General features: G+C 47.1%; 2 protein-coding genes across 3 annotated transcripts in view; one reads left to right on the top strand and one right to left on the bottom strand.

Annotated features, from left to right (window-relative positions):
• The first annotated feature begins 251 nt into the window (after window positions 1–251).
• LOC127473301 (basic proline-rich protein-like) lies at window positions 252–18,174 on the top strand. The gene is made up of 5 exons (XM_051792725.1): window positions 252–359; window positions 4,599–4,754; window positions 15,399–16,227; window positions 16,594–16,920; window positions 17,630–18,174. Exons 1-4 carry the CDS (start codon window positions 252–254, stop codon window positions 16,806–16,808), a joined length of 1,308 nt encoding a protein of 435 aa, XP_051648685.1. The 3' UTR covers window positions 16,809–16,920; window positions 17,630–18,174.
• Window positions 18,152–27,949, bottom strand: part of LOC127473292 (acetyl-coenzyme A synthetase 2-like, mitochondrial) — a 38,929-nt gene continuing 29,131 nt past the window's right edge. The window contains exons 13-15 of one of the 2 annotated variants that reach the window (XR_007905360.1): window positions 27,311–27,429; window positions 19,423–25,566; window positions 18,152–18,277 (exon numbers count right to left, since the gene is read on the bottom strand). Coding sequence is in view for 1 of the 2 variants with exons in the window: in XM_051792716.1 (XP_051648676.1) it covers window positions 25,393–25,566; window positions 27,311–27,429 (293 nt within the window). In the remaining variant the exon portion in view is untranslated. Of the gene's footprint in view, window positions 25,567–27,310; window positions 27,430–27,949 lie in introns of both variants that reach the window. The other variant, XM_051792716.1, reaches the window with a different exon arrangement.

The following is a 27,949-nucleotide window of genomic DNA, read 5'->3' as shown; positions in this document are numbered from 1 at the left end:
TGAGTCCTTCTAACCCTATAAATGTAACCCCCCCAACAATAAACTCTCTCTTGCCTCCTCTCCACGCCGGTGTGCTGTCTCTGGGCCTGCCATGAGACCACGTGGGTGGAAGGAGGGGAGAGCACCTCTCCCCTCCAGGCTCAGGACCTGAAGAAACCCTTGGTGCTGGAGTTCCCTTTCCCTATCCACCTCAAGCTGTCAGAAATGGTTCCTCAGATGGAAATGGAACTAGAACTGGGCTGCCCCACACCATGGGGGGAAAGGGATCCAGACTGGTGGATCCAGGACATGAGTACTGCAAGAAGCTGAGCAGAGCTGATTACTCAGAGAAGAAAGAGTGGGCACGAGCTGAGCAGATGGTAAAAGGATGGGGACCAGGAGGGCAGGTGACAGGGACTAGCTGCAGGGGGTAATTCCTAGCACTGGAAGGAAAGAGTGGTGCTGGGTTTGGTTACGTGGTGTGGGAGCGCCTCTTCCTCTCCATCTGGTGATGCTCAGAGATGCAGTGCTGTCAAGTACCACTTTTCCCAGCCAGTACACTTGCACAACCATCCCTTCAACCTGATGAAGATGATGATCCACCAGGATGAATGGTGTCTGCTTCTGTCTCAGTTTAATGAGATTGAAGTGTTTTGCTAAGGAAGATGAGTTATGAGGAAGACCAAGCTCCTCCCTCTAAGCAGCTGTAAATCCAAAAATAAGAGGCTCCAGTTGAGGAAATATGGAGAAAGAAAAGATAACAGCCCTTTAGTAAAGGATATATGTGTACAGGCAGAACAGCAAAAGAACACAAAACCAACTGAACACTAATCCTGTACCCAAAGTCCCCTCCAAAAAAACCCAGTTCGGCACTTTCCGCCTTTTGGCGCAATTCTAGCCAGGGCCGGCAGGGGGCGCTGTTGGATCGCTGGAGGAGCAGAGCCTGCAGTTGCTCTCTGTGGCCGGCAGGGGGCGCTGTTGGGCTCCGGCGGTCGCCGCGTGAGGGCCCCGGAGCGCGGGAGGAGCCGAAATGGAGATTCCCCAAACCCAGAAGGGGAAGGGAAGAGGGGTTCTTCCCACAGACTCACACTGTCGGCGGCTGGCTCTGGCTGGGATTCCCCCCCCTTCATCGATGGGTACAAGCCACTGCCAACATGGGAATGGAGGAGGGAAGGGGCAGCCTCTTCCCTCAAAGGTTCCTCCACAGATGGCCCTGCCTTCTCTGATGAAATCCCCGCAGGTCCGGGCTGTGGGCAGAACAGGGCACAGGAGAAAAGAGGCAGACCGGGGCCAAAGGCAGCCAGATGAGTTTCAAAATCTAACAAAATGAGTTTTGGAGCCCCTCCACGCACACATACCTTCCCTGAGTCAGGGCAAAAGTAAAGTGAGGATTCAGTTTCCCAAGGAGAAAAAAAAAACTTACCTCCCACCCACAATCTTCTGAGGTCCATTAGCTTGGAATGTGAGGCTGCCGGCCAGTTTTCTTGTGTGTGTGAATCACTCTAGCCAAAATACCACCCTGCCCCTCCCTCGTTCAACAACTTACTTTCACGGTAGTGCAGGGGGGAAAAGAATTTCAAACTGTTTTTTCTAGAACAAGTAAACCTATGACTTGTTCATGACTTCATAGGTGTTCAGCATGGCCTGTCCCTCCCTGGTAAGGCCTGTGGCTCAAACTATCCCTTTCTCATGGAAAATGCAGCAATGAGACACCAGTTTGCAGAGGAGGGGGCTGAGGATGCACCTCACTTTTACTTGCAGGATGCTACAGTCAGCCCAGGGAAGTGAGTACACCATACACAAGGGGCTTTAGACTTGTTGAATGTAATCTGCTCTTAGATACCTTTCACAGGCAGATCACCTTTCCCCTTGCCTCTCTAGGGGTCTGCACATTCCAGCTTGAAAACCCACATTCTGATTTCACTAGGAAAGGCCCAGCAGGAACCCTGTCAGAAATTGAGAGCAGAAGCCATGTGTGAAACAATGATGGCAGAACCCGTCTGCGTGGAAACTCCCCAGAATTTAGAAACTGGAGCATTTCTGTCCATTGAAACAACTTTAAATTTAAACTCTACAAGGAAATAGAGAACAAAGAGCACAAAACCATGCTGCATCCACATCCTGAAGGTCATATGGCTGAAGCTGTATGATTATATGGTTCACATGATAGTGGGAAGTTTATAGCACAACTACAAAACTGCTAATTTGGAACAGTGTTGCTACGGCATCACTTTCTACTTACAGGGACACACTCAGAGGTCTGGGGTTACTCCTGCTGTAAGGTCTGCCTGGCATGGGCCAGCTGCCCTTATGGCTATTTCTAGGTGTCCCTCCACTTCCTCCTGCTTGTTTGGGCAACATACACTCTTAATTTCTTGTGTTTGGTGGAAACAGACTTGAGAAGGATCACGGCTGGATTCCTGGGCACGGCTGCAGCTGCTGTTCTTTGCATTCTGGTGCATTCTGGCCATGGTCAACTTCTTTTGGGAGCAAAGCCTCACCCAGCACGTTGCAGGTCTGCTCTTCCTGACCGTGGTGGTGTGTTTCTCCCGCCGCTCCTCTGGGCCGCTACACAATCTCAGGAATTCCCATTAGGCTTTGGCCTTTGTGTAATGAGTTGGACTGTCAATGTCTCTCGGACCATGCCAGGAAGTCTTGCATGGCAAATGTGGGAGCTGCACTGACTCTACCAGGAACTCCTGTTGCCTGGCCAAGATGGGGAATGAGAAGGGGAATAATCAGTCATCCCTTGACAGCCTTGGGACATTACTTACTCAAACTGTAGCCTGAGTGGAATGGTACCATTGTTCTGGACTTCTGAAAACTCCAGTAATTACCTGCCTGGATTGTGGCCAGGATGGAAATTGGCCAAACTAATGCCAATCATCCTGTGACCCTATAAACAGCTGTCCTAAGTGAGGCCTGTTGAGCTCCTCTGGACTTCAGTGGGCTGTGACCAGCATCTCCTTCCAAGCAGGATGCCTCTCAGAGCTTGCAAACCCCCAAGTGAAGCTGACAATGGGGCCTCAGCCAAAACTTCTCCACTCCTTGAAGCTCAACCCTCGCCCATTGAGCAATGCCAAATATTTCTCAGAACACAAGGGGAACTTTTAACAGGTATACCTCTATACATTTATATACAAGTGGTTTTATATGTTTATACACACATACCCCTAAATATAATTATATCTTTGTGTCTGTGGGCATCCATGAATTGATTTAGATATCCTAGAGCAAGGATAGTATGAGCAGCGCTGTGAGGAGGGTTAAACTACCATCCATTCCTGAATGGTCTATTGGTGATGAGACATTTGTCAAACTACAGTATATGTAGTAAAATAACTGCATGTGTCAAAAGCATTTGTGTTAACTGCAATTTCACGGCTTGGAAATGGCATCTCCTGCAAGGCAGAGAAAGTTTATAAACCAGAAGGTTTATAGCCCAGACAGCGCTTGAACCAAGCATTCCTATGGGGCAGCGGAGCAAGCTGGAATCAGAGCTCCAGAGTGTCACAGTTCGAGGGGTTTCTGGGGCGTCACTGCCGGCCGCTCTGTGGAGGTTTTCAGGGCTGGAATCACCCCCCCACCGCCCATCCCTCGTGGCAGGGACAGGCGGTGGAGGTACTTAAGCCAGGAGACAGAGACCACGCAGGGAATCCAGCAGCCAAGAAGAGACTTTATTCAAATTTCCCGCAGCTTATAAGGGCTGCTGGGCCAAGCAGGGGATTGGCCATTTGGCTCGCCAGTGCAAGGAGACAATATAATAACTATGGCAACACAGAAACCAATGGTAGACAAGGGAGTTAACAACTTCCAAACCCCTGGCACCAGAGAACCTCTCTTGTTTGGGCCAAAAGGTCATGCAGGCAACAGAGGGATGGGGAGATACCTGAAGAGGAGCAGCCTTGCATTTTCCAGTGCTTAATGGCAGGGACATACAAGTTAATGGGTGAGAGCACCGCACAGATCTCTCAGACAGCACTCAGGCTGGCAGAGCCACTGCCCCCAGACACTTCAGTGTTTATGTTGATTTATCTGTCACAACTCATCCAAAGTTACAATCCTCCACCATCACCCAAAAGCCAGTGTTGCTCGTGATGCACAGCATCCATACGTTCATTGCCAGAGCAGCGTTTCACACCTGCTGAGCGCAGGGTAAGAGTAGGTGAGGCCCCTGGAAGGTGCCCTGCAAAGGGCATGAGCTCTATCAGGAATGGAGCAGGCTCTGCTGATGGAAGAGAGCAATCATACAGGCCAGTTTTGCAGTAAAGGTGGATGGTACAAGATGAAAATAAAAGGGAATAGTAGAGGGAAAGGATCAGTGTCATAGGTGTACTTGTTCTAAAAAAAACCAAGGTGGGAATTTTTTTTTTTCTTTCCCCTGCATCACTGTAAAAGAAAGATGTTGAACAAGAGAGGGGGAAGGTGGTTTTTTGGCTGGCCACACAAAAGAACTGACCCCAGCCTGCATTCCAGGTTGATTGGCCCTCAGAAGACTGGAGGGTGGGAGGTAAGGTTTTTTTTCCCTCTCCTCGGAAAATGGCAGGCACTCCACTTTTGCCCTGACTCAGGGAGGATGTGTGTGTGGAGGCATTCCAGGGTTTTGTTTGTTTTTTCAGTGGGGTCATCTGGCTGCTTCTGGCCCCGGTTCACCTCTGTTCTCCTGCGCCCTGTTCTGCCCCCAGCCCGGACTTGTTCAGATTTCATCGGAGAGGCTTGGCCCTTCTGCGGAGGAACCTTTGGGGGAGTCCCGGCCGGAGCCAGCCGCCGACAGCGTGAGTCTGTGGGAAAAGCCCCTTTTTTTTTTCCCCTTTTCCCTTCCCCTTCTGGGTTTGGGGAATCTCCATTTCGGCTCCTCCCGCGCTCCGGGGCCCTCACGCGGCGACCGCCAGAGCCCAACAGCGCCCCCTGCCGGCCAGCAGAGAGCAACTGCAGGCTCTGCTCCTCCAGTGACCCAACAGCGCCCCCTGCCGGCCCTGGCTAGAATTGCGCCAAAAGGCGGAAAGTGCCGAACTGGGTTTTTTTGGAGGGGACTTTGGGTACAGGATTAGTGTTCAGTTGGTTTTGTGTTCTTTTGCTGTTCTGCCTGTACACATACATCCTTTACTAAAGGGCTGTTATCTTTTCTTTCTCCATATTTCCTCAACTGGAGCCTCTTATTTTTGGATTTACAGCTGCTTAGAGGGAGGAGCTTGGTCTTCCTCATAACTCATCTTCCTTAGCAAAACACTTCAATCTCATTAAACTGAGACAGTCAGATACAGAGCATAAGACTGAGAAGAGAAGGGAGATGTGAGAGGAAGGTTGGTTGAAGGACAAAGGTACGGGAGAAGAAAGAAGGGGAGGTGAGAGTGAAGGGCGGTGGAACACAAGAGTATTGCCTTAAAGCAATAACCATCAATTAAAAGACAGCAGGAAAAGTCAGTGCTAAATTAGGCTAAGAAGCACAACCATACCAAGCAGAATAAAACCCAAAAGATCAATTAATTGATCTGGGAACAATCAATATGCCAAGAAGTAATGATAGGAGAAACCAGCATCAGCACTAAGCACAGCTGTGTGGCCAGCCTTCCCTGTGTTTCTGTGCTTCACTTTGCCACTGAGCACAAAGCAGTGTTTTTTAGCAAACAGTAGGTCCTGTTGGAGTCATCTCATACCTGTTTATGTGCTTGTCTTGCCATACACAGATCAACACAGAAATACTCCCTCCAGATAGTTTATACATCTAATACAACACCAAGAAGTTTTATCTTGTTCTACCTTGGGTGAAGGGCACACATAGCCACAGGTGACACTAAATTGGGAGGGGGGCTACCCTAAAGAATGGCAGAGCTTCTGCCCAGAGGGGCCCCAGTCAACTTGAGAAGTAGCACCTTGTAGTGTTCAAGGAAGAGATGAGCAGAGCCCTGCACAAGGGATGACAAAACTCTGCTCATTCAGCTAGGCTGGAAGATTCAAGCGGGGCGACAGCCCTGCTGAGAAGGACTTAGAGTTTCACCAGACAACGGGCCAACTGTTATCCAGAAGTATGTTACTATCACAGATAAGATAAATGGGCTGCACTAGAAGCCACACCAGAGCCATAAGAGTGATTTCTACACACTCTGTTCAGAGCTGGTGAGGCCTTACCAGGATTCATCTCCAGTATTATGTCTCCAGTTCAGGAAGGATGTGGCAAAACAGGAGAGGAGCCAGCTGAGACTAGAAATGGTTAGGGACCTGGAGCACAGAGCCTCTGAGGCAAGAGAGCTGGATTTGGGTAGTCTGGTGAAAAGGAGGCAGAGGAGGCATCTACCAGGAGCCTGTGACTGCTGGGAAGGCAGTGACAGACATGATTAAAAAACTCCTGCAGCATCAGGCAATGCAATGAGGGACGAAACAACCACAGATTGCGGCTTGAGTGGCTCACACATGAGGAAAGCTTCTCCCCCAGGAAGGTGGTGTCCCCTGGGATATGTACCCAGAGAAGCAGGGATCTTCTTCCTTGGTGGTTTCTTGCACAGTGCTCCTAATTCCCAGCAACAGAGATCTCCTGTGTTTGTATACGAGAGCCCCAGTGGATGTGATGTAGCATTGGCAATAGGCCTGCTCCAACAGGAAAGCTGAGGGCCACCACAAGCCCCTTCCCACAGGCATGACAACTACATTGGAAAGAGACCTCAGCATTGTATAATGTTGTGGAAGGTCCACAATTAGTTCTCAACAATTTCAAGTCTTAGTCTTTTGAAATACAATTAGCCTTAAGATTAAAGTCTCTTCCCTTACCCAATCAAAGCACTTTGCCAGAATCAAGAAAAAAAACCAAACAAAAGAAAGAAACAAAACCCCCAAACAGCCCAAACCTGGAACACACTACTAATTGTATTTCCATGCTAATCACAGCAGAGGAACACAATGCACGAGTCCATCTGAGCTTGCCAAGTTGCAGATGCTTGTCCAAAATAGCATCTGAAAGAAATCTGCAGTCATTTTCTATAAAAATACTTCACTGTCAAAAGCAATGGGAAAGCCTTGAATTAGACTACTCCACCTATTAGCCCACAAATACCTTTTGTACAGACTGAAAGAACTGCTAAGAGCTCTCTCTTTTTGGTAGAATTTTTCCATGTGTTTCTTTGCAGGTAGACATGATCCTTAATTGTTCATCCACTGGGCAAGTTTTTCTGTCTTTTTGCTAGAAATAAGTCTCTTCACCTGAAAAAGCTAAAGCACATGCAAATACTGCAAAGAATTAACAGAGAAAATAGTTTATTTTTCACTCCAAGAGATCTCAATAACAACATTTCAAACTCTTCAGAAATAAGCTTTAAAGTAATGCTGCAAGGCACATAAAAAAAATACATCCAGATCTCAAAAAGAGCTGGAAACTTCTTCAGACAAAATATGCTTCTAAAAATATTGCTGAAGGTGAAAATCCATTTACATTTAATATTACCACATTTGTTTTTGCAGTTAGAATCATAGAATCATTTAGGTTGGAAGGGAGCTATAAGATCATCCAGCCCAACCGCTAACCTGACACTGCCAAGTCCATCGCTAAAACACATCCCTAAGTGCCACATCTACACATCTTTTAAAAACCTCCATGGATGGTGACTCAATGACTTCCTTGGGCTGCCTGTTTCAATGCTTGACAAGCCTTTTGAGGAAGTCTTTCTCTCCCAAAGAAACTCCTCTCAATATCAACAGGCTTTGACTAAACAAAGATTTGAGAACTCTTGTCTCACCTCGTGTCATCATTACAATATTTTACAATAAAGAGGTCTGAAACACTAATAGGCATCTTCCACCTCTCCTAAAAAATAGGGAGAGAAAAGCAGTACCTTAGGACATCCAAAGAAAGTGAGGTGAGCTAACAAATGGTATAGGATTTGTTCTGATCAGCAGGGTTCCACCGGATCACTGCCATACTGCTTTTCAAGTGTATCAAGATTTTAAGTTCACTTCAGCACAGTGCAAGAAAGCCACCAATTCCCAGCAGCAGAGATCTTCCTGTATCTGTATATGAAAGCATCCATCTTTTCAGAGGCGCCACCTGGCACCAGAGACTCAAAATGTGTCTGTCTGCCTCTGAGAAAGGATTCTTCAATGCCATTCTCCAAAGAGGAAGAATTCCCACCAACATTCAGGGCTTTTGCAGTGGCAGTTTCACCTGTGCCATCAGGAAATGGCATTAGGAGAGTGATCTTCAGCACACTTGGTAGTGCCATCTGTGCACTTAGGGAGATCTTGGCTCCAGCAACAATACAATAGTCCCTCCAACATGAATAGTCTGGCAACTGCAGGAAAAATAAAGGTAAGGTGTTCATACTGCTTGGCATTCATTTTTCTGTGCAGAACTCAACACCGCTGACACTTCAGATGCCAGTTGCAATTAACAAAGCACCTAAACATGTCAAGCATCATGGCTCAACTCAGTAACCTATATCTCCAAATGGAATTTAGATTCTGTAACTTTATAACTTCCTAAATGGGATAAGTGGGCCCTAGCCTAATTCCCAAACATTTCTAACCTTCAGGAGTTCTTTTCATCAGGTTAGCAAAGAATATGGATCCAGTTTTTTCTTTCTTGGTATTCTTCCAAGGATTGAAGGCAATATCACTTTCAAACCCCATTTTTGGTTTGCATGAACCTCCCACCAGTCTGCAAAAGAACAGATTCCCAGGGCAGAAAGAACTTCTCAGATTGAAAAGGCAATTTTGAAGCTAGCTTTTCCCTTCAGAAAATTTAAAAGGTCTGTCCTTTCCCTGTTTCACTGATCTTTAACAGCTTTCAAACTCGGGAAAGAGAGGAAAATTAACCATTGTTTGCAATCCGTTTTTCTCGGTATATGAGGAAGCATTATGCTTGGCTTTGACTTTGAAAGAGGGGAAAAAAAGACTACCCTGGCTCAGTTCACAGCAAGTGGATTGAACAGTCTTACTGGCGGTGCCCTCATGGTAATGTTCCCTTCCTCACCTCTACCTGCCCAACAGAGCAAATAGGACCAGAAGACAAGGACAGCCAAAGGGAGGGATGATCAGTGTAAACTGATGTAATATTGTCCTGCTGTTCTGTGGAGCTACCTCACTGTCATCATATTCACACCACATTCCTGCACTGGGTGAGTGAGATCAACACTCACTGAAGACCAATCCTACAGAAAGGGCTTGTTTTCAGCCAAGAAATTTAATAAAAGAGCAGATGGTTTGAAATGCCCATTTGAAGCAGCCCAGTACTAGCTTGGCTCAACTGTGCCACAAAATGGCAGGATGAGAGCTGAAAGGAAACATCTAAAAGCAGACCAATATATGCTAACAGAAAGGAAAATGCGTACCACCATTTTCTGGTCTGAGATCCTTTCCACCAAGGCAGGCTGGTGAAAGCTTGGTAGTGAATCTGAAAGGAAGGTCTATGATTTTAGACAAGTAGACCTCAACTGAGAAAGTTTATTGCTTTATTTGCCTGGCCATGCTTTAAGCTCGTCTAGGTCTTCCTCTCCTCTTTCTCCTTTCTGTCACTATCATGCCTTGTAAAGAATATTTTCACTGTGGCCCACACAACAAGCTCATTCTTTGTCAGCTTGTGCTGCCGTCAGCACTTCCACAGCTTACAAGAGAAGCCACAACAACCTCTAAGGGACAAGTACAGGACTCAGACTTCCACAGCCTGCACAGGATCAGAGTACAGAGATGAAGAATGTTTGGAATAGAGCAAACCTGAAGCTGACTGAAAGCTTTGGATCATCATGACATTTACACTAAACCCTAAGCGTGTCAAAGGCCACTTTTACCTCTCCATTTCCTGGACAATATCTGGTATATAAGCTGTATGTCTTTTGCAATTTTCAGCTTCCTCCCAACAGAATATCTGAAATCACAGAGTCAAAGTTTTCTGAAGGTAATGGCAATGCTGCAAAATAGAGGCATGTCTTTACCTCTGACTATCTGAAAAATGAACAGCAGCTATGCCCCCGTTCACCTTACAAAACCGCCTGCCAGCTCTTTCGTGGGTTGTGCAGCCAGATTCATGCTCCAGTCTTTATCCTCACAAACAGCACTAAAAAGCCACCAATCCAATGCAGACTGGAAAGTGAAAAATGCATGAGAGCATGGTTTACTTTGCAGATTGGTGCTGTAAGATTAAGACTCCCCTAACAGTGGACCACATGGTTGTAAATTCATTGTGCTTCTCAACACATAGCACATCTTTGCAAGCAAAATGCAAAAGAAGAGCTAATCTTACGAGCACTTCACTTAGCGCAAATGTTCATATACACACATAGAAATGGCAAGGAACCACGTCTTAAATTCCTCTTCATCCCCTTTTTCTCCCCCCAAGAATCGGGTTACAGCCAGAATCACTTGGATTCTCTCAGACCTAGTGTCTTCGAAGCATTTCTCTGGAGTTTCTGCATCCTAGGAACAGTCAGTTCTCTTTACAATGGTGCAGCACTGCACCTTTTTGATGATGAAGACCTGTCACATACCAGGCTGTGCTGGCCTGAGCACAGCCAGCATGTGAAAGGGCAAGATTATGGGTTCTCCATCCCTCAGGGTTCTCAAAACTGGTTGGAGAAGGCTCTAAGCAACCCAGTGCAACTTTGGAGTTAGCCCCACTCCCAGCAGATGACAGGACTAAAGACCTCCAGAAGTTTCTTCTCACCTAAACCCTGCTGTGATTCTATGCCAGCTTCTCCAGAACTATCTAGAGATGTTTCTTGGACTATCCTTGGATCAACACTTGCAGCACAACATTTTTATCTACAAATGGAAGGGCAAATAATCTACAGTTCTTCTGAAAACATGCAAAAATAACAGCTTCTGATGACTGACAGAGACACCATTTGTCTCATGTTAGAAAAGCTTGACATCAAAGCAACTTCCATTATCCTAGAAGCCAAGGCCAACTACACCTTTTAAGTAAGAAATAAAGCTATAGAAAAAATATTTCTTACTGTTCCTGTAAAAAAAATAAATATTGCAAGGTAACAAAAACATCACCTATATGAGTGATGTATACTTCATCACTCATATACAGGGGAAAACACCCAGCTTTTATCTGTCATGAATTTCCTGTAGGACTAATTTAGACTCAGTCTTTGAGGTCCAGAATAAGTTCATAAAATTATTAACTTCTCCCCAGACTAGCTCATAAACTAAGAGCAAACAGATTCTCTCTTCCAGGAATAATGGATTGTCATTTAAAATACTCCTACACCAACATAGCAACAATTCAACACTGAGCTTTATGAGCTCATTGGGCACATTTGAGTTACAAGCAACATTTTATCTGGATTTCCCTGGGCTATGTTGCCATTAGACAGAAAAAACCCCTCTCATATGGCATGTACTCTTTGTGATATTCACCAGTTTGCCATTAAGGCCTAAGATGAACTGAAAGCCTCCATCAAGACAGTCTTAGATTAATTAAACCCCATGAAAGATAAGACACAAACTGGGATTACATATCCCACTATGCCTAGCCCTAAATCTAACCACTTTACCAGAGCGTCTCACTGAGAACTACAAGCACGAACTCTTAAAATTGTAAATTTGGGTGCCCCAAACTCATATAGAGGAGCCTGTTCTCAAATTCCTAACCCCTAATCCACCCGACCATCCCTCACCAAGACAGACTCTACACTGCCATCACCAGCTCACTCAGAGCATAATGGTGAAAATAAGAGCCTCCACTTAGTACAGACAATAGAAACAACCCTTGCCATGGAAGAGATTTGTATCATTAGGGAAAGGTGAAACAGCAATGAAAACCCCAAGCAATAAAGAGCAAAGATAAAACACTTGTACCTCTTGCATCATGATTAACAACAACAACAAAGTAAAATTACTTTGATCTTGCCATCTCAAAACCCAAAAGAGGTATTAACAAGCAGCTATCACTGAGTGAACCCATCTCTATTGCAAAAGAATGGAATGAGCAGGTGAAAAGCAGGTCAGTCTCCGTGATAGAGTGAAATAAGTCTAAGTTCTCCCTTAATTTTCCTCCACAAACATTCAATCTTGCCACCATGTAACTCAAGTCACACACACATGTAACTCCATCACGCCAGCAGCCGGGAGATGGGAGCGTGCTCAGTAAGTTTTTGAAAACAAATGTTGAAGTGCATGCACATCTTTAAGAAGAAATGGCAAACACCAGTGTGGGAAGGGCTGTTTTTCCCCCCCTCATCCTGCCCTGGTTAATGTTAGACACGGGATTCCTATCTGCACTGGTTTGCAGCTGGTGTTTTAAAATGTACCAAAAGGGAATGGGACAGTTTAATTCCTCAACCTGTATACTAGGAGATGCTACTGCTGTCCCAGTTTAATCTGTTGCCCCACAAGGTTGTTAAAATATCATTTGGAGCCCTTATCTTTCAGCAATGGATAACTTCAGCTGAATGACCAATGATAACTTCAGCTTATTTACATGCTGAGTTTTATGTGAATTTGATTTTGAAGTAACTGGTTTTAATGCAAACAAGCCCACAAACTAAAATAAAGGTTTTGCTTAAAATTAAGTAGTGCTTTTATTTTTTCCAATTTATGATGATGTCTGATAAAAAATGACATTGATTCATCTTATTAAGTACAGATGCAAGTTGGCTGAAATTCCTTCTGTATCTGTCGTTGTGGGTTGAGTGTTACGAGCTCGTGTATGGTGCTTCTCTTAGCTTGCCTGGGAATTTCAAGGAATGGAAGTCTCTCCATTTCTCCCTTCTCTTCTGCTTCTCTTTACGCAAAAGTTGAGAGATCCACCCTCAGCCTGAGACACGTTTGTTCTTTGCTCTGCCTTATGACAGCTCCTTTGCTCTTATGTCCAGCAAGATGGGCAAGGCTAATGCATTACCTCTTTTTGTGCCTGCATCCTGGGACTGGAGAAATAAAAATCAATTTTAAGTGTAAAAATACAGAATTAACACTTGATTTGCCTATATTTCATAGCATTTTCCTCCAAAGCTTCTAATAGCAGTCAATATCAAACAAAAATTTAGTGTAATCAGGGGATACAGCCGATGGGGTACTGCACAGGAAATAAATGTCGTGTTAATTTGATTTAATGTGAACAAGACTCTAGTGGAAATGGGATACATGAGTAAAGTAACAGTAGTGATAATTTTGCTTACAGAAAGTTATTTGCCATGAATAATAAAAATGTTTCCTTACATTACATTTGCCATAGCTCACAAAATCCCTTTCAGAAGCACACTTTTTGCCTCTTGTGGTGTGAAAGCTGTTTGGAGTTTAAAACCTCTCCAATGTGTGGATGGAGAACATACTGCACTGTCTGTACGTAACTGTTTTCTGCTGGGGAAGTTCCCTAATATTAGAAGGAGATACTTTGAGAGTGCTTTTACATTTTTAATATTTTGGAAAATCCTAACCAGTGGTTTTTTAGGTCTGAAAGGTTTTTTTAAAAAAAATCTGTTCTTTTTGTGTATAAAAATGTAAGCAATAACAATTATGGGAAAAATATGTCATGCTCCATCATGGGAATGGAGACACCTTTTGAAGAAAAAACAGAACTTGCCAAACTGGATTGGTACTCCAGGTGCTTTTTTTGGGGGGGATATGTGTAGTTGTCATATTCCCGTTAAGTCGCCATACCATCCATCTTTCTCATCAGAACACCATTCAGTGATGTAGCCAAATGTTTCAGGTAATTTTCCTTTTGTACCTCGAGGAAGTTTGTTCCTCTGCATCTGAATAGGTACAGATGCATTTGTGGTCACAGGCAGAGTGTTTTTTCCACTTTTGCATATCAAGTTGCAGATGCTTGGTGGAGGAGGTTATTTACAGGCTGACTGCTACTGCATACTGTTGGCTCTACAAGGAACAGCTCACCTTGCTGTTGGAAAAGCACATTTTTCCACTGCAACCATTTCTTTCTTTGCTTGCCCTCTGCATAAAGGATTGCAAGAGGGCAATGGTTCAAGGATCCCATGTGCTCTTCAGCTCCTTCCTCACCCTCAGCTGAAGAAAGGAAAGCTACCCATGCAGCTTTAAAAAGGCACTGAAAGAGACTAGGTTTACATTAGATATTAGGGAAAAAATTCTTTACTGACAGTGGTGAGGCACTGGAACAGGTTGCCCAGAGAATTTGTGGATGCCTCATCCCTGGGAGTGTTCACGGCCAAGGTGAATGGAGCTCTGAGCAACCTGATTTAGTGAAAGGTGTCCCTGCCTATGGCAGGGGGATTGGAACTAGATAATCTTTAAGGTCCCTTCCAACCCAAACCATTCCATGATTCTATATAACATTTACCATTCTCCATCTCTGGCAAAAAGAGAAACCTGACGAAGTTCTCCATTCCAGAAAAAGCACCCTAGCAGCCTGCAAGACTGTTGTCCCAGTTTAACGAGACAGAAGTGTTTGCTGAGGAGGGCGAGTTATGAGGAAGACCAAGCTCCTCCCTCTAAGCAATTGTAAATCCGAAATTAAGAGGCTCCAGTCGAGAAAATGTGGAGAAAGAAAAAAATAACAGCCCTTTATTAAAGAATATATACGTACAGGTAACACAACAAAAGAACCCCCCCCGATAATCCCGCACCCGAATCACCACCCAACCAGTTCAGCACGTTTCGCCTTTCGGCGCAGTTCTGAGCACGGCCGGCAGGGGGCGCTGTAGGACCCCCGGAGGGCGGGGCTGCAGTTGCTCTCGGCGGCCGGCAGGGGGCGCTGTCGGACGGGAAGGGGGGTTCCCGCTGTGGGCTCGCGCTGCCGAAGGATCGGGCTGGAACTCCCTGTCCTTGTCAAGGGCTGCAAGCTGCCGCCGGCACGGAGAAGGAGGAAGGGAGGGGAAGAACAGCCTTTCCCCTCAGAAGTTCCTCTGCAGATGGTACCGGCTTCTCCGATGAAATCCGAGGCAAGTCCGGGCCGTGGGCGGAACGGAGGGAACGGAGGCGAACCGGGGCCAAAGGCAGCTAGATGACTTGGCCGAAAACAAAATGAACCCTGGAGCTCTTTCTCTACACACACCCCCTCCCTGAGTAAGAGCAAAAGTAAAGTGCCGTCTCCCGAAGGAAAAAAAAAACCCCTCACCTGCCCCTACAATCTTCTGAAGACACCAGCTTGGAATGTGGGACTGTCAGCCAGTGCCAGTGTGTGTGTGTCTCACTCCGGTCATCTACTCCCCCCTCCCTCGCTCAACACCTTTCTTTCACAGTGGTAAAGGGAAAAAATTCCAAGCAGGGTTTTTTTTTTCTTTAAAACAATATAACCTATGACAACTGTCTAAACAGAGGATGAAAAGAGATGATATTAGTGACACGATTTACATTTTCTACTTCAAAATCGAACAGTCCATTCGTGTAAACTCTCCTGCAGCTGTCAGGGAATTCTTCCCAATGAAATGCTTCATCTCACCCAATGAAGAAAGAAACCCACGAAGCAACACTTTTATTTATTTATTTATTTATTATTTATTAGTTTATAGATATTCCACAGGCTACTGATTTATCGCTTATTTCCAAACCAGCCTCCAATCGGCTCCTCCGTTGGGCTGGCGGGGGGACCCGGGCGGGCGGCCGCGCTCTCCGGCGGCGGCGCAGCAGCAGCAGCAGCGACTCTCCCGATCGGTTTTCCGCTCGTGCTCGATTTTCCACTCGCTCTCCCTCTCGGCCTCGCACTCCCTCCCTTCCCCTGCCCTCCGCTCCCTCTCTCCGCCTTTCCCGCCCTCTCCCGGCACGGCTCGTCCCGCCGCCCCTCGCCGGGGCCATCCCCTCGCCGGGGCCATCCCCTCGCCGGGGCCATCCCCTCGCCGGGGCCATCCCCTCGCCTCCCGTGCCCGGCCCGCCGCGGTCTCGCCTCCGCGGGGTTTTCGCCCTGCGGGCTGTGGCGGTGCTGGGCGGGCCGCCGCAGCACCGTCTTTTGGCTCCGCCTGGCCCGGGTCCTGTCCCGGCCCCGGCTGCGGCTCCTCCCGGAGCTGCTCCGGCCCCGCCCGGGGTCGCTCCGTCGCTGCTCCCGGCCAGCCCCGCTGCCGCCCAGCTCCCGCCCAGCTCCCGCCGCCTCCTTTGCGGGCTCCCCGGCCCGAGCTCCGCCGCTCGGCAGCTCGGCCGCCGGCCCCGAGCCGCCCGTGTCCGGGAAGCAGATCGGGAAGCAGAGCCCCGGGAGGTTGGGGCCCTCGGGCGGAACGCGGGGAGCGCAATGTCTCCCGCACGGCCGCAGCAGCATCCCCTGGAGCAGCTTTCCCGGGAGGGCCCGCTGCTGGGAGCGGCGGCTGCGGCAGCGTTTACTCGGGGACACGCCTTGCGGACGGCGCCCCGGTAAGAGGCAGGGAGGGGTCGGAGGAGAGAGGAGGGCGGCAGGCAGCGAGCTCAGCCCGGCGCTCCTTGGCTTGCAGGCGGCCATCGAACGCGTGTCTTGGGATCGCATCTGGGAGTGGGTCAGGCTGGTGAATGAGCGGGGCCAGAGGAGGAAGCCGGGGCGTGCCGGACGGGGATGCAGCGAGGCCCGGGAGGGTGGAAGCCGGGACGCTGCTGGGGGAGCGGGCGAGGGATCAGCGGGAGCCGCGGAGCATCCCGAGCCGGGGAATGTCCAGCAGCGGTGGAACCGGGCAGGGGGCCAGCGGGGCATCGCCTGGGCTGGGAATGGGCAGCATCCACCTGATGAGCTCTGCTTGTGTCCCATAGGAACACCAGAGTACAGCCCACCAGAGTGGATCCTCTTCCACTGCTACCGTGGCCATTCAGCAACAATCTGGTCCCTGGACATCCTGCTCTATGAAGTGGTCTGCAGGGACCTTACTTTCTACAATGATGAGGACATTGTCCGGGGCCAGCTTTTCTTCCCATCCACGTGTCTCATGGCATTAAGAAGCCAGGAAAAGCAGACGGTTTCCCTGTGACTGTAGCAGAGTAGGGAGCATAGCTGATGAGATGCTTCCGCCGGTGCTGGGGGAAGTTGTGGAGGAAGTGGCTGAGTGCTCTCCATCGTATTTGAGAAGTCTTGGCAGTCTGGTAAAGTTCCCACACACTGGAAAAGGGGAAACATCCCCCCTGCAGCTTAATGGCATCGTGGTCCTCCTGCAAACTGGGGCACAACTGTGGTGTCCTGGAACATGACATCAAGCTGGAGAATGTCATCATGGGATATGGGCACCAGTGGGGCGAAGCTGTTTGGCTTTGTTTGCAGCACCTTCCTTGAGGACATGCTCTGCACCCAGATGAAAAAAGATGAAAAAGACCCGGCTGGGGCTGGGGGGATGCTCCCAGTCCCAGGCATTGAGGGCTCAGCCTGGCTGGGCACCAGAGGTTCCCTGCTTTGCTGGGGTTGAGGAGAGTGGGATGAATTTTTCAGCTGGCTGCCAAGTAGCTTTTTGGTGGGGGAGAGGGTGGATGTTATGGAATGGGAACCATGCTGGCTCTTGGCCTTGGTGACCAGCCACCCTGGCCCAGGCTGGGGAAGCCAGCCCCACAAAAACATGGCAAGGTGGCAGAGGACGGAGTTCCGCACCCACGTGCCAGCCGTTTTCATTTGCAGGCCCTTGAGGAAGGGCTGGGGCTGGGAAAGTTGGGGTTTTTCCCTGCCTATGGGGAGCTTTATTCCTTGCTTGGAGTAGTCAAACCTTCCCCAGGCCTGTGATACATTGATAACATTTTACATTATTCTTGTTTCCAAGTCTTGGTTTTAATTTACTTTCATGCAATTGTTATTTGTTTTTTAAAGGAAGATTCTACCATGTGCCTGGACCAGGCTGGGAAGTGCTGGGACTGTGGAGTGGATCGATCCCACTGCCAGTGCTACTCTGGCCACGACCCTTCAAGACGGACAAGAACATTATCTGGGATCAGCTTCTCTTCCAGCAGTGGGTCTCTTGAGGTGGGTACCCAGCTTCATGGCATGGGTGCCAGAACGGGTTTTGGAAGATGGCAGCAGGCACACGAGCATTCTGCTCTTGCAGAATCAACTGAGGAGGTTGATCTCCCGTGGTTAGCTGGAGGAGGTGGCTGGCACATCCTGCCATCCTGCTCTCCTCCAAAACAGAGAATGGACTGGGAGGTGTGGGCTCTGAGCACACCCAGGGGCATGGCCTGGGCACTGCGGACAGTGGGACAGGGTGGACAGGAGCCTTCTCCCATTGCCTGTAGGTTTCTGGTTTCTCTCCCCCGGGGCCCAGCACCTCATCACATTGAAACGGCATCATCGGCCTGCAAATTTGGGGGGCAGGGAGGTGTTTATTTGCTGTCAAAAATAAATCTTTTTTTTTGTAATCAGAGTGTTTCTTTCATCCTTTTCCAAGCTTTTGGTCCCCTGGGTAATCTTTTTGCGTCCTTGTTCACCCGCTTTATTGCCATTGGGAGGGGGTTAAGCAACCTGAAAAATGAAACAACAGCTCCTGTTTGAAACTGCAGCAGCCACTTGAGTGACCTCGAACTGCCACCCAGGCACTCATGCATTCAAAAGGTGAGTGGCTTGGAGGGATGGAATTCTTGCCCCACTGCAAAAGCTGCGAGGAAATCAGAAGCAGCTCAAGCCCTGCCTAAAGTGTTTCATCTTCCTCCACCCCCAGAATGGGCAGGCAGAGCTGGGCTCCTGCAAGGTTCAAGTTTAAGTGCTTTGTGCTCCCTGTCTCCCTGTGCTTCCTGATTGGAATAGGGCTGCTGAAGGAGGGAAGGGAATCTCAGGAGACAGGAGAGTCTCTTCTCTCCTCCCCTTTCTCTCCTCAGGAGCCCCTCTGAAAGGTACATGCCTACACTGGATTTACATCTGACCCCTTCCCACCCACACCTTCAGTGGTGGGGATGGATTTTGTGGAACAGGATCTGGCTGGGACTGGTGCTGGGGGAGCCAGCCCGACAAAAACAAACACCCGTGGAGGGTGGCAAAGAGGGGGTTCCTGCCAATTCCTCAAGTTTTCCTTCAAAACTACTTTTTACTATTTTTACTATTTCAGCACTTTCTCTGGGTCCCTTTGGGTGAGTAACCATCACAAACCCTCAAACCTTTCAGGTACTACCAAAGCAGAACTTTTTCATGCTCTTTTCTCCTTGTGATTGTATAGTCTTGTCAAGACTCTGAAAGCAAACTGATGCCGTAGGCAAAAGATGGACATTGGAATCACAGAGCAATTTCAGTATGTGTTTGTATCTGTTATCACAGCCTTCGGGCGAGCACAGCGAGGTCAGGCCCTGGCGCCCTCGAGGTGGCGCCAGGAAACCGCCAGGGCGGGAGAGGGAGCGACGGGAGGGAGAAGGTGGATTTCATGGGAGCTGCGGGCAAAATCGTCTCCGGGGGGACGGGAAGGCAGAGAGCCACTGGGGATCTCTGGGGCGCGGGTGGCAAATCCCTCGCTGGCTCCCGGAGCCGGTTTCAGGGCTGTGAGCTGGCAGAGGTGCCGGGCTCTGCTGTGGGAGCTTGTCCTCTCAACCTCTTGTGAGCCCATTATACCGATGAACCCAGACGCGAGCATGACACCCATGCCCCTATCTCTGTCAGCCCTCAGGCTCCCAGAACATCACCTTTGCTCCTCTCTTGGCCTTCTGGGAAACACGACGTGCTGAGATTTTTTTGTCTTCTTTGCCTTGCCCCAGAGCAGCAGTGTTACAGAAAGGACCCTGGGTGTCAGTGTTGAGATCAGATCCACGGCTTTGTTAACTCTGCAAAAAACATTGTTTAGCAAGAGCAGCTCAACAGTCAAGGGCTCGCTGGAAAAGGGGACTGCCCCTGCTGTGCACTGCCAAGGAATGGGAAAGGTTATTTGGCGTCTCGCCTGGTAACAAAATATGTGGGCGTTCCACGGAGAGGTTCTAGGCCAGCAAAGGGAGGTATGGCCTTTTCTCTCTGGTCGGGTTGAATTCAGACAAAAGGCCCAGCAGCTGCAAGAGAGCTTAGCAGCACATTTCCCTTAAGACATCTGCTTTCCTGAACAACCAGCTTACCCCAGAACCTTACTACTACTATTCCACAACCTCTTCTAACTCTGCCATGGGGCCGCTGTCATTCCTGGGAGTGCAGAAGTCTGAGGCACAGAAAAGTAAAATGACATCCCCAAAGTCATTTCTATAGGTAGAAAAAGAAATTTAATTGAGTCTTCTGCATGCCAGGTGCAGGATGAGCAGTAAAAAGCATTGGGTCTCTACTTTCCCAGCCTCAAGATATCAAAAAGCCAAAGTAAGCTTTGTCACTGGAAATACAGGGAGTCCAACAGCTGTAGAGGAATAGAAGCAAGAGTAAAAATGATCTGGCACAGAGTTTATTACCAATGTTTGTAGGCTGCTAATTTTTTCACAGCTGTGACCATTTCCACCCCAAAAGGTGGTTATGTCCCCAAATCCTTCTATCCAAGAAAAAACAGGGCTGGGCTTACTGCCATGAAAAATATGCTTCACCTCTAGACTCAGCCAGAAGACAATTCTCTGTCCAGAACTGTCTGTTTTCAATGCAAAAAAGGATCACCTATTCCTGCTTAAAAACAGAAACTTGTTGCTGAAATAAATTTCTGTGGCTTTAACTGGCCACAGAGATAGCCCTTGTATATAATTGTGTTAGGCCGGAAAAGTCTCGTTTTTACCAGTAAATTCTCAGTAAATAAATCAGGGTAGCTGCAGTATCGAGACACAAAGTGAGGAGATGGATATCTGCTTTTCTGTCTAGACCTTTCTGTGACTTGCCAGAGGGTTGCAAGAGCTAAGAGTGGCATTGGAACCTTTCCAGAACCAGCTGCCGGAGGTAGAAGGAGAAGTGGGTAATGCGGTCCCTGCATTACAGCTAAAGTGTTATCAATGTGGTATGCACCGAGTGAAACACAGTCTTCCTCACTTCTTAGTGGACCAGACACCCTGCAGAGGATGTGTTCCTGGCACTTACAAATGATCCATGCCACCTGGAAAGAAATTTTTTCTTATGTGCTGTACTCTGGAACAGCTATGCACTTCCTACACAATGCTGTTTCTCATGTTCTCCACACTGTTTTCACTCCTTTTCACTTGTGCAAGGTATGCACAAAGCAAGGAGATCAGTAGTTGAACTATCCATATCAGCTAATGGTAATTTATTGTTCCCAATAATTGTTCTCTGGATCACACAGGAAAAAGTGTAGAGCAGTAGGACCTCAGGATTCACACGAAACACGCAGCTTACTGACACTGAAATGCTAGTTCTTCAACTTTGACTTGTTTTGCAGGGGCAGTTTTCTGATTAACTCATTTCCTGTGAGCAACTGTTTAGAGAAAAGAAGCAAAGCACACCAGCAATTTGGATCACAAGATGACTCACTCTGATCTCTGATCTCAAACTCCTTTGCCTTTCTCTGAAAGTTCAAAGAACTGAGAAAGTCACAGACTTCTTAGGCGACGGAGGGCCCAACACCTATGATGCAAAGCCAACCCATCACATGTATTTACTTCAATGAAAATATGAATACAGAGATCATTGAAGAAACTAGTTTTGGTCAAGGACAATAAATGTATTTCAAGCATGATTACAAGTAAACAAAATTCAATTAAAGACTTAACATTAGACTGGGGGAACAAAATCGAGTACATTTGCCCTTTGCAGTAAACTGCAACAGGTAAAATTGACTCTAGATCGCTTTTGATGAAGCTAAAAAGGCAATCTGACAAATAACCCATACATCACTCATGGTCACATAAAGGTTTCAGCAAGAATTCAACAACTCTGTTTTTTAAATGAAGCAATTGCCCCTGAGTTTGTCCCACGATCCCACAGATATCTTTCTCCTTCACTGATTAGTGAAGATCAGCTCTTAAGACTGCAGGTCTGGGGTCCTTGGCTAGCATTTCAAGCACTGAGGAAACCAGGGCTGAATCCCTCCCTGAACCACAAGCCTGAGGAGGGGGGCATGAGACTGCAGCATGCAAAGTAGAAAGCACTGTCAGCACACACCAGTGCTGTTGTTTGTGAAAATGCAAAGCTCAACTCAGGCATACATGCAGTGAAGAGGAAACTGCCACATTTAACAGAGATCATGAGTAAAAAGAAGAAATGGGGACTCCTCTGGATGGAATATTTAATCTCTGGAAAGAAAATTTAAAATATAAATTTTAATATAAGCTTTCTATGAGTAGCCTACTCAGTGAAGCCCAGTATCCTTCTTTTCGTAAGTGCTAGTTCCAAGCCCTGCCTAGTTCTGTTTCTACCAGACTCAGGGTGCTATTATATGAGCTGAGCACGGGCTGTTAGCTCCAAGACCCAATGCTGGTACACTTGCAGAAGTGCAGTTTTACCAGACTGAGGCTGCCCAGCACAAGCTGTGTCCACTGCAGAACACCATATTTGGCAGCACAACAGAACCACGTGCTCTCTTTGAATACCCTGAGGGGGTCTCTGAGCAGATGGACATCCCAAGGACCACAGCTCAGCTGTGGAAATGAGGCTTGGATGGAAAGGAACTCAAAGATCATCTAGTTACAATCCCCCTGCCATTGGCCAAAACACCTTTCACTAGACCAGACTGCTTCAAGACCCATCCAGCCTGCCCTTCAACACTTTAAAGGATGGGGCACCTTCAGCTCCCTGTCTGCACCATAGCTGGCACAGCTATGTATTTATTGGGGTTCTGCAGCCGCCTGGTCAGACTGTAGCCTCCCTGGCAGACATGGTCCCTAAGTCCACGCAAGGTGGATGCAGGTGAGGGAGTGCGCCTATCTCCTATTTTCCCTCAGCAGAGGAACTGGATGACAAACGTCCCAATGCACCAAAGCACACTGCTCCTCACACAGCTAGTGTCTGTAAAACAGTTCAGATGAATTAAACCATGTGTCTCTGACCACTGGGTCACACCTTAGCATGGAAATGTCAGGTCAACAAGGCAAGAAATTCTGTGTTCATAACATAGGAAATGCTTTCTTGACTAAAAGTGTGTAATCTTGTTCAGAAGTAATTTTTCTTCCTCCACACTGTATTTCAGACTGCGTGGAGACAACTTGTTTAAACAAGGGAGTCTACCTTTTCTGTCAAAAACATTAACTCTTGTCTGCTTCCTACTTGAAAATCACTTAAGGGAGTGGGTTGTGCTTTTTTCTTTTGCAATGGCAATTAAGTAGTGTCTATCTCCTATCCTGTCAACTCTATCAAACCTTCTGATCTTCAATTTCCCAGAAAGTCTACAGGGTGTCTACTTACCTTACATAAAAATGGATTGCAGTCAGAAGGATGGGATATTTAACAAAGCATGGTATTCCCTACTGTATTACCCAGTCCCTAGAGACATTTAAAATAATTTTTTTAAAAAAGCAAATTCAACTAGTGTCCTTGAAAGAACTCTGGGATCTAAGACAACATACCTGTCTTCAAGAACACATCATCCTTCGAGCAGCCTGCTTCCCCATGTGGTAGCAGAGCATCTGCTGGCCAAAAAAACTGACCACTCCCTTCCCAGTCCTACCTGCCTTTCCTGCCTCCAGTTAGGTGCATAAATTGTCTTTCCAGTACAGAGTCCCACTGGAAGCATCAGTGTTGCTCATATTAAATTCAGGAATAAGTCACCCCTTTAAAACTAGGGCAAAAATTGGCAATTCTGCCAGTGCTCAGGGGGTTGTTAGGCTAAAACAAAGAGCTCCATGAAACTAAGCAGACTGTCATCTCAGAAAGACAGAGGCAGAAATGCAAGGTTTGATGGAGTGGCCACAGCACTGAAATGGTGGTTAGCAGCCTCTTGGCTTAGGGAGATTAAGATGGAGAAGTTCTGCCAGAGGCCTCGTAGCACACACTCCCAGGATCAGCACTGTGCATGCTATGCTGGTGAATACCTTGAGCTTTTGCATCAGGGAGAGAGGGAAGGGAGCCTCTACCATGCTTCTCTGATATGCTCTGTGGTCCCTCCAATCACCACGAACCTATCAGCCTGTTTAAACCTAATTTAGGAGTGGCAGAAATACCAAACGTATTTGGCACCTACAGGTTTTTCCATGACCTTCAGTGGCGTAGTAGAGGAAGAAGATCTACTAGCAAGTTCTTCTGAACAGCCCAAATATGGAGTGCTTCAACTGAGATGTGTTCATGATAAAACAAGTCCAGAAATAAAACACTGACTTTATTAGCTGCAATTCTGAAAGCATATGAAAAGGCAAAGACTTTTCTTCCATGCTATTCTGAGGCTGCTGGTCTGGAATGCTAGTATTGCTTTCCAAAAGGCATCTAAAGTGGCACTTTTTTTTTGTGGACTGTGCAGTTTGAGGGTACCCACATGGCACTTAACTCTTTGGAAAATCAGCATGGCAGTATGCAGAAGAGGCAGACATGGTAGGGCCCACTTGAAACAATAAGAATTGTCATAACTTCCAACAGGAGAACGAACCTACCTCAGCCTGTCTTTGTTGGAGCAAACAAGATTACAAGGCATTTTGGAGTGGGCTAAAATAACTATTTCTTGGTCAGAAATTACAAAGCCTGGCAAGCCACAATGAACCCTCCAGCACAACTCCTTCAGCTTCAAACCTCTCCTGAGTGCTTCAGGATTTGATTTCCCAGTGCTTCTCTCACAGACAGAAAACAAAGAGCACCCCTTTTCATAGCAACTTCAAGAAACAAAGACACTTGCACAAATCACAGACTGGAAACAAAGATCTACCATTTGCAGACCACCACTACTAATATGCAGAAGTGAACCACAATGGACAACATTGAGTCATTACTGATGAGGAAGAGGACAGTTATTTTATAAGCTCGGTGGCGATCTCGATTTCTCAAGGCACAATAAGAACACGTGGGACCAAGTCTCTCCTACATAACTGGTAATGCATTGAGGACATGTCAGAAGTCCAGTAGTAGGCTTTGTGGCTCAGCTTTGCAAGGGCAAGTGCTAGTGCTGGGTTTACCTAGGTGCAACACCAAGGAACACAGGCTCACCATCTCTGGCAAATCCCAAGACACATGGTGGTAGGAACAAATTCACATGAGGAAAGCCAAAGGAGGTATTAGAATAACTGGGTAAAGTCAAGGAAGAATTATCAGATTAGCCATGTCCTTCTCATTTCCCCAATAATGCACATGAAACATCTCTTAGAATATGCAGCATTGCTGAAAAGGTAGTACAGTTGCAGTGAAATACAGCTGCCTGAACTCAGATATCCAAGCTGAAGGAAAAACTGAAGAACTGTACTCCAGGTTTTCTTTTAAAACAGCAAGAAGTATTGTATAAAAAACATTTCCCTGTACAGTAATATTAAAATGAGAAACATTAACACCTGCATCTTTCTTCAGCTAGTATTAAATTTCATCATAGCTAATGGAAACCACCAATGGCTGCTCTACAACAGCCCTAAAAGCAATGAAAAGGAGCTCACTGACTGTGTGAAAGTGCAGACTGGTCCTAGCCCTGTGCATCTCAAAGGATGTGGTGCAGTGGAAAATCTTGTTCCCCTAGAAGGAAACAGGTTTTAAAAAAACACAAAGAGAGAAGTATGTCATTTGCCTGGTTGTTTGAGACCTTCCACATTTCTGAAGGAGACAGATCCCAGGGATGCCTGTTATGAGGAACTCTTCTCCTTGTATTTCTGGTAAGCATCCAATATCTCCTTAACAACACTTGGATCATCAAGTGTGGTGACATCTCCCATATTGTGTGATTGTTCAGTGACTACTTCCCTCAGCAGCCTTCTCATGATCTTCCCTGATCGGGTTTTAGGGAGACGTTTCACCACCTGCAAAGAAGGGAAAAGACACACCTGTAATAGAACCTAAGTCCTGCTGGAAACCACAAGGAAATTTGGCTGAACTGTCCTAAGCATGGCACACTATTTCATGGCCACAGCTCCTTTGAGGCTCCTGGGAAAAAGACCATTGATCACACTAGTTTATGTCCAAGGAAAGGAGTGTAACTAGCATCAATTCCTCATGCTATAAATTTTAATTCTTATTTTCAGTGGACTTTGTTCCCCATTGCCATGTATGTCCAGACTGGATGCTGCAGGACACACAGCTCTTTTGGGAATCAGGTCCTGAATAAGCTGTTAACTATTGAAAACTCAGGCACTAATGGTGACACAGATCTCAACGCCTTACCAGAGCATACAGATATATGTATTCCCCCTTACAGGGCAGGAACATAAAGCATACAACTCTGCACAACAGCTACAGGGTCTCCTACTCAGGGGATAACTCCTGTCTGCTGATGTTTTTCTCTGCCTGGTTATATCTGTCAGCCTACACACCTTCCTTCATAATCAGAACAATGTTAAATGCCTTGGTTATGCCTCGTGCAACGGACTTAGTAGCAGATTCAAAGGCTTTAGCATAAATCTGAACCTGGTGAAGAGTTTTCAGGCACTGAACACAGACACTAGCAGGTCTCATATTTTACTACATGATTTGGCCAGTAGGCCACAAACTCTAAAGCATTAACTAACATGCAAGGTAAGAGTTACAGGACTTCTCTGCAGGACTACCCCTAAACACAGGGAAACAGAGGCATTTCCTTGCAAACCTGCAAGTTCTGGAAGCTTCTCCAATCCACTGAGGGTACCATGGACTGTACCCAATGAGCCACCCTTGCCTGCTCCTGTTATATTCTTTCCTGTGCCTTGGTGTCTACCTTACAAGCATGTGGCTAAAGCAGAACCCCTCAAAGAAGTGGTGTCACTGCCTCCAAGCAGAATGAAAAGGATGCAGGCAGGCCTTGGGGGACAGCTAAGAGGCAACTTTGTGAACTCTCCCCTACCACACAAAGGGAGCTGCTGAGAGATGAAGAGGCTTGAAACTGAGCCTGGAGCTTATCAGCGCTTCCAGTGCCAGGCTGAACAGCCTCCTGTTATCAAACAGAAAACAGCCAGTGCTTTGAGATCTGAGGCTGATGCTAATTATCAATGCAAACTAGCTGGGCAGCGAGAAGTGTCACTGCCTCTCAGTGACATTGAAGGTTGTGGCATTTGGTTCATTGCACAGGGCCACAGAGAGCAGTGCTGCATTGCTTCAGCTAAGGGAGAGCTGTACAGAGCAGCAACACTGCTGCACAGTGAACAGGGACATCAAGCGCGTACTGAAACACATGGTAGCCCTGGAGTTTCCCTCTGCAAGAGCTCCCCAAGCACAGTGCTCTCAACACTCTCTGTGCATACCATTTAAGGGGTTGTTCAGCACTCAAGGAGCAGCCTCAGGGAAGCTCTAACACACACTCTTTAACAGCCCCACTGAGAAGCTGCTCTCAGGCTGGAGCAGCTGTGAAATCCTAGCCACCTCTAGGTCACTGCCAATACTCGGGCACGGAAAAAGCAGCACAGGCAGACCACTGCACCTGCCCTCCCCTCCCTAGGATCCCTCCAGCTAGTTCTGTTTTCCTGCTTCTTTGTCTTGCCAGAGAACAACAGCAGCAGCACTGCAGGTAGGAAGGTAAGGTTTGCTCAGTGTGACCATTCCTGCTCCTCATACCAGTTTCAGTCTCCCACTCACCAGAATGTGGTCAGGCACAGCATATTTTGCTATCTTGGAAGCTACTATGGTTTTGAGCTCTTCTTTGATACGGTCTACGTGAGCCACCTGCTCCTTTAGCACTACGAAAGCAAAGGCACCTGGAAGACAAATGAGCAGAAGTCACAAATCTCACATTAGATACTGGCTGGCAAGACCAGAGATGCTCATTTTTGAATTGAATGCCAAGGCCAGTTTCAAATCATTCCTATGCACAATGTAGAGACTGACAAGAAAACCACAGATCCTGTTTACAAAAGTGAGTCAGACCCCAACTCTCAAATGATGGCCCAGCCTTTTCTTGGTATCTCTGGATCAGACTGATCTCAGTGACAACGACAAGTCAACAAAAGTACCATTGTGATCAAGAGCTGGCCAACGGAAATCAGCTATTTCCCATTCTGTTCAAAGGACATCTCTAAGCACAGTCCTTTAAAAGGAAGCTCTACCCTATACATAAACACTATGTGCTCCAACAGTTTAGGGAATAACATCTGCACCCAGTTTAGGAAATTTTTCATGGCTGTCTTTGCCTCTTGGGGCTGAAATACGAATCAGGCTAAGGATAACTGCCCTCCCATTCCCTAAGCATCTCCTAACATACACTTAGGTTAGAATTTA

Source organism: Manacus candei, unplaced genomic scaffold (genome assembly GCF_025592945.1).
Source record: "Manacus candei isolate 608988 ecotype Guabito, Panama unplaced genomic scaffold, ASM2559294v1 h1tg000035l, whole genome shotgun sequence".
NCBI classification, from domain to species: Eukaryota; Metazoa; Chordata; class Aves; order Passeriformes; family Pipridae; genus Manacus; species Manacus candei.
This window is presented reverse-complemented; position numbering and strand designations above follow the sequence as displayed.

Coding starts and splice junctions, on each gene's coding strand:
- LOC127473301 (XM_051792725.1), top strand. CDS start 252: ATGGGGGGAAAGGGATCCAGACTGGTGGATCCAGGACATGAGTACTGC. Junction 360..4,598: donor GGGCACGAGCTGAGCAGATG/GTAAAAGGATGG, acceptor TTGTTTTTTCAG/TGGGGTCATCTGGCTGCTTC. Junction 4,755..15,398: donor CGGAGCCAGCCGCCGACAGC/GTGAGTCTGTGG, acceptor ATTAGTTTATAG/ATATTCCACAGGCTACTGAT.